This window comes from Stegastes partitus, unplaced genomic scaffold (assembly GCF_000690725.1).
Source record: "Stegastes partitus isolate 25-593 unplaced genomic scaffold, Stegastes_partitus-1.0.2 Scaffold1523, whole genome shotgun sequence".
In the NCBI taxonomy this organism is placed as follows: domain Eukaryota; kingdom Metazoa; phylum Chordata; class Actinopteri; family Pomacentridae; genus Stegastes; species Stegastes partitus.
In genome coordinates, this window is record NW_007579254.1 from 25,072 (window position 1) to 28,723 (window position 3,652).

General features: G+C 41.7%; 1 protein-coding gene across 1 annotated transcript in view; it reads left to right on the forward strand.

Moving 5' to 3' along the window:
- Positions 1 to 3,652, forward strand: part of LOC103371079 (cell wall integrity and stress response component 2-like) — an 8,200-nt gene extending 4,548 nt beyond the window's left edge. Inside the window, exon 2 of the mRNA XM_008300298.1 lies at positions 2,992 to 3,652. Within this exon, the coding sequence (XP_008298520.1) occupies positions 2,992 to 3,375 (384 nt within the window). The 3' untranslated portion in view covers positions 3,376 to 3,652. The remainder of the gene's footprint in view (positions 1 to 2,991) is intronic.

Sequence of the window (3,652 nt, forward strand, 5' to 3'; positions counted from 1 at the left end):
ACAAACAAACCTTTTGTTGTCACTTAAGTTGAGTTCATTTCCACGCTGTGGGTCTCAGCCTTAGTTTGTGTTCTAGTCTGATAAAGTGGTATTTTATATAATTCTGTTTGGGCTTAAATCCCTAATAGTTAGAATTATTCAGGTAAATTCCCTTCATGAGCAGCTCGGTAGAGTCTTCATCCTAAAACGTAAACTTCTCAGGTTAATGAATGAGGCCAGTCTTAATCTTTATTTCAGTGTTATATGATTTATATAATTTAATCTGCCCCACATGTGTTATTAATGAGCTTCTGGTGAACTCAACACATCTCTGAACCTTTTTTGTTTCGGTGCAGCTCAGCCACATTTCATTTCCATATAAACTGCACTGAACCCGTCAGGATAAAAGATGACGAGCAGATAGAGAGAAATGATGCCGTCAGGACACGATGACGTAACTCAGTCGGTCCGTCTGTGCAGCCGTATGCAAAGTGCAGCGAATGCATTCATGCTTCATGCAACAGCGCATCTGGACCTCCGCATGGTTGTGGTTAGAAAAGCTCCTGAACGGACCGAGACAAGCTTCTGTATTTAGAGAACAAACAGGGGAGTGAGAGCAGAAACTGTTTTAGCTGAATATCAAAAATGTCTTATAATTATTTATATGTGTTAAATTAATTTTCCTCTTTCTAACACTGAATATAACCTAAAAGTCATTCAAGTGTTCATTCAGTCCACTCAGTTAAATGCGTGGCTGCAAGATGATAAAAATAAAAATAAAAGTAAATTTAGATCAAACCTTTTGAGTTGCAAACATTATTCTAATGGGTTGGATCAGAACATTTGTGTTGCATCAACTGAACATTTTGTGTCGTTTAAACTTAAACGTACGCATGACTTGATTTAAAACTAACTTAACGTTGAGATAATTAAATGGGCCTGATAAGTACATTTTTCTTCACTTGAGTTCAGGTTTTGGACTCCCCTCCTCTTTCTCATCGTGTCTGGACAGATTTTAAATGGCCAAGACTGTTAATTAAAACAACTTTTGGTTGTAGAGGAAAAGCTAATTCCTCCGACTCAACATCGTTTGTTGGTTGAACAAACAGTCCTTGTAAGTCGTCTAAACTCACAAAGGTGTTCATTTTGTTCTCGTTGGATTTTTGTGTCCCTGCTGGAAGTAAAAAGAATTTAATTCATTTAAATGTTCACATCAGAAACATTTCATTCACATGAGACTGTTTATTATATTTATATATATGTATGTATGTATGTATGTATGTATGTATATCATATTGCTATGTGAATAATTTAATCACGTCCTAAGTACAAGATTTCTATTTCTATCCCAGTTCAGTTATTCAACTGCGTTTAACTTTCACATTTCCAGCGGTTTCTTTGTGTTCTTTGTGGATGAATCTGTCCAGACGTAGACATAACTCCATGTTTAATTGTGTGCAAACACAAAGCCATACACGTAAAAACACTGATTTGCATGAAGAAGGGAAAAAGTCAAAGTTCTGTACGTTAAACATACAAACGCTGCATCAACAGCAGTGGATCAAACACAAACTCATGGCGATGCAAATCACACAACGCTAACGGTTCATTCACAACAAAACCATGTAAATGTGTGTTTGTTGGTTTTTTCGTTTTCATTACTTTCTATGAAAAGAAATCTAGTTTCTGGTAAAACCGTCGACGGTGACGTCTGAAGTTTATCTAAAACTAATCAGTTCACATCAATCTGGGTTCGTTTGACTACGCCCATATATGGACTGACATGTTTACCATCAGTGTTTTCAGTATTTCCTTGTATCTGGTGAGAACGATGTTATTTATGTAAACAGATCCGTTTTTGTGAATACCGGCTACGTGTGAACGTGGTCCAGATCCTTGCTTGTGTTGTATCTGCTCTCAGATGTAGGTTGCTTTGGATAAAAGCGTCTGCCACCACCTCAACAATCCATCCATACGCATTCACACCAGGCACGGTGGTGAAGTGTCTTGCCCAAGGACACAACGACCACGACACAGGTTACAGGGTGGAATCAAACCGTCGACCTTCCGATCACTGACCGACCCTCCGATCACTGACTGACCCTCCGATCACTGACTGACCCTCCGATCACTGACCGACCCGCTCTACCAGCTGAGCCACAGCCGCCAGAACGGCTCCAAACCTGAGCTGATCATCACAAACTACTGGACAACTAGTTTTAAACTGACTAGTGCAACCCAACCCATCAGAACAATGTCTGCAGCTGCAAAGGTTTATCTGAATCGGTAAAGACTTGGTCGATTCTGGGATTTCAGAATGCTCTGAATCAATGACATGATGAGAAACAAGAACGATTCATTTTCTTTTACAGTTTCTGAGATGTTGTTGTTCACATCCCGTCACATTTCAACTTGCAAAAAATCCTGTTGAAAGTGGGTCAAACATGCAATTTATTAAAAAAAAAAAAATTGTCTAGAAAGCATTTGATGTCAGTCTAAAAAACTCCACCGATAGTTTGAGTAGGTAGAAATCCTGAAGTCAAGCTGAAGACAAATTAAGCAAATCTATTTATGTTACCTCAACTTAGATTGAGATTAACTAATGCAGAACATTGAGTTTAAACTACACAGATATGCAGATGACACCCGGTTATACGTCCCATTAGAGTCTGGAACCACCCACGTCTCTCATTATGTCCTTGTTGAAATTAAAAGCTGGATTTCTGAGAATGTCCTGCAGCTGAATGAGTCCAAACCGAAACAGGTCAACTTGAATTTGTTTTAACTCCGACTTTGTTTTAACTTGCTTTAAATCCACTAATGCAGACACTAAATTACATGAATATTAAGTTGATTCAACATCATCATTTCAACCCAACCCATAATGTTTGCAAATGAAAAGGTTTATCTAAACTAGTTGTTTTTATTTTTCTGGTTTTTTATCTTGCAGCCATCCCTTACTGTTTAATTAAATGTCTAAATGTCCGTCTTTGCTCTGTGATTCTTTATCAGGGGGAAACAAATGGAACAGGAACCAGCAGCACCACTGATGCAGCGGGTTCGACTCCAGCGACCACACCGCTGCCCAGCCAAACCTCCGTCACCTCCAGCAGCCTCCCCGGCAGCCCGACGACCAGCCGTCCTCCTCCGGCCTCCTCCACCTCCCCTCCGGCTGCCACCAGCTCCTCCCCCGGGCCGGCAGCCTCCTCCGGGCCCACTCAGAGCCCCGGAGAGCCGGCCTCCACCGCTCAGCCGTCCACCGCCGGGACCGGAGGCAGCAACGCTCCAGAAACCGCCGCCACGACGTTACATGGCGGATCTGGATCTGTGTTCGGGAGCTACAGTCAGCTGGTGGTGCCGTCCATCTCCATCCTGGTCTGCTGGACGCAGGGCTGAAGGAGGAAGACCGCGGACTCTGTCGCTCTTTTATACTGAAGCCATAAATCCTGTATATAGAGGAAGAAAAAGAGGAAATATCAAAGTATGGATGGAGCCACATTTACTGTAGTGGGCCATGAAGTGCTGTGTTTGCACCGAGCTCCTTTCACCTGTTGCACAAGTTTTACAAACTCTGTATTCACACGTTGAAGCTTTGCTTTGGTCACGATGGTAGAACGAGACAAATACAGCTGTGTGTGTTGTTTTGGCAAATAAACGGAGGACTGAACCGACA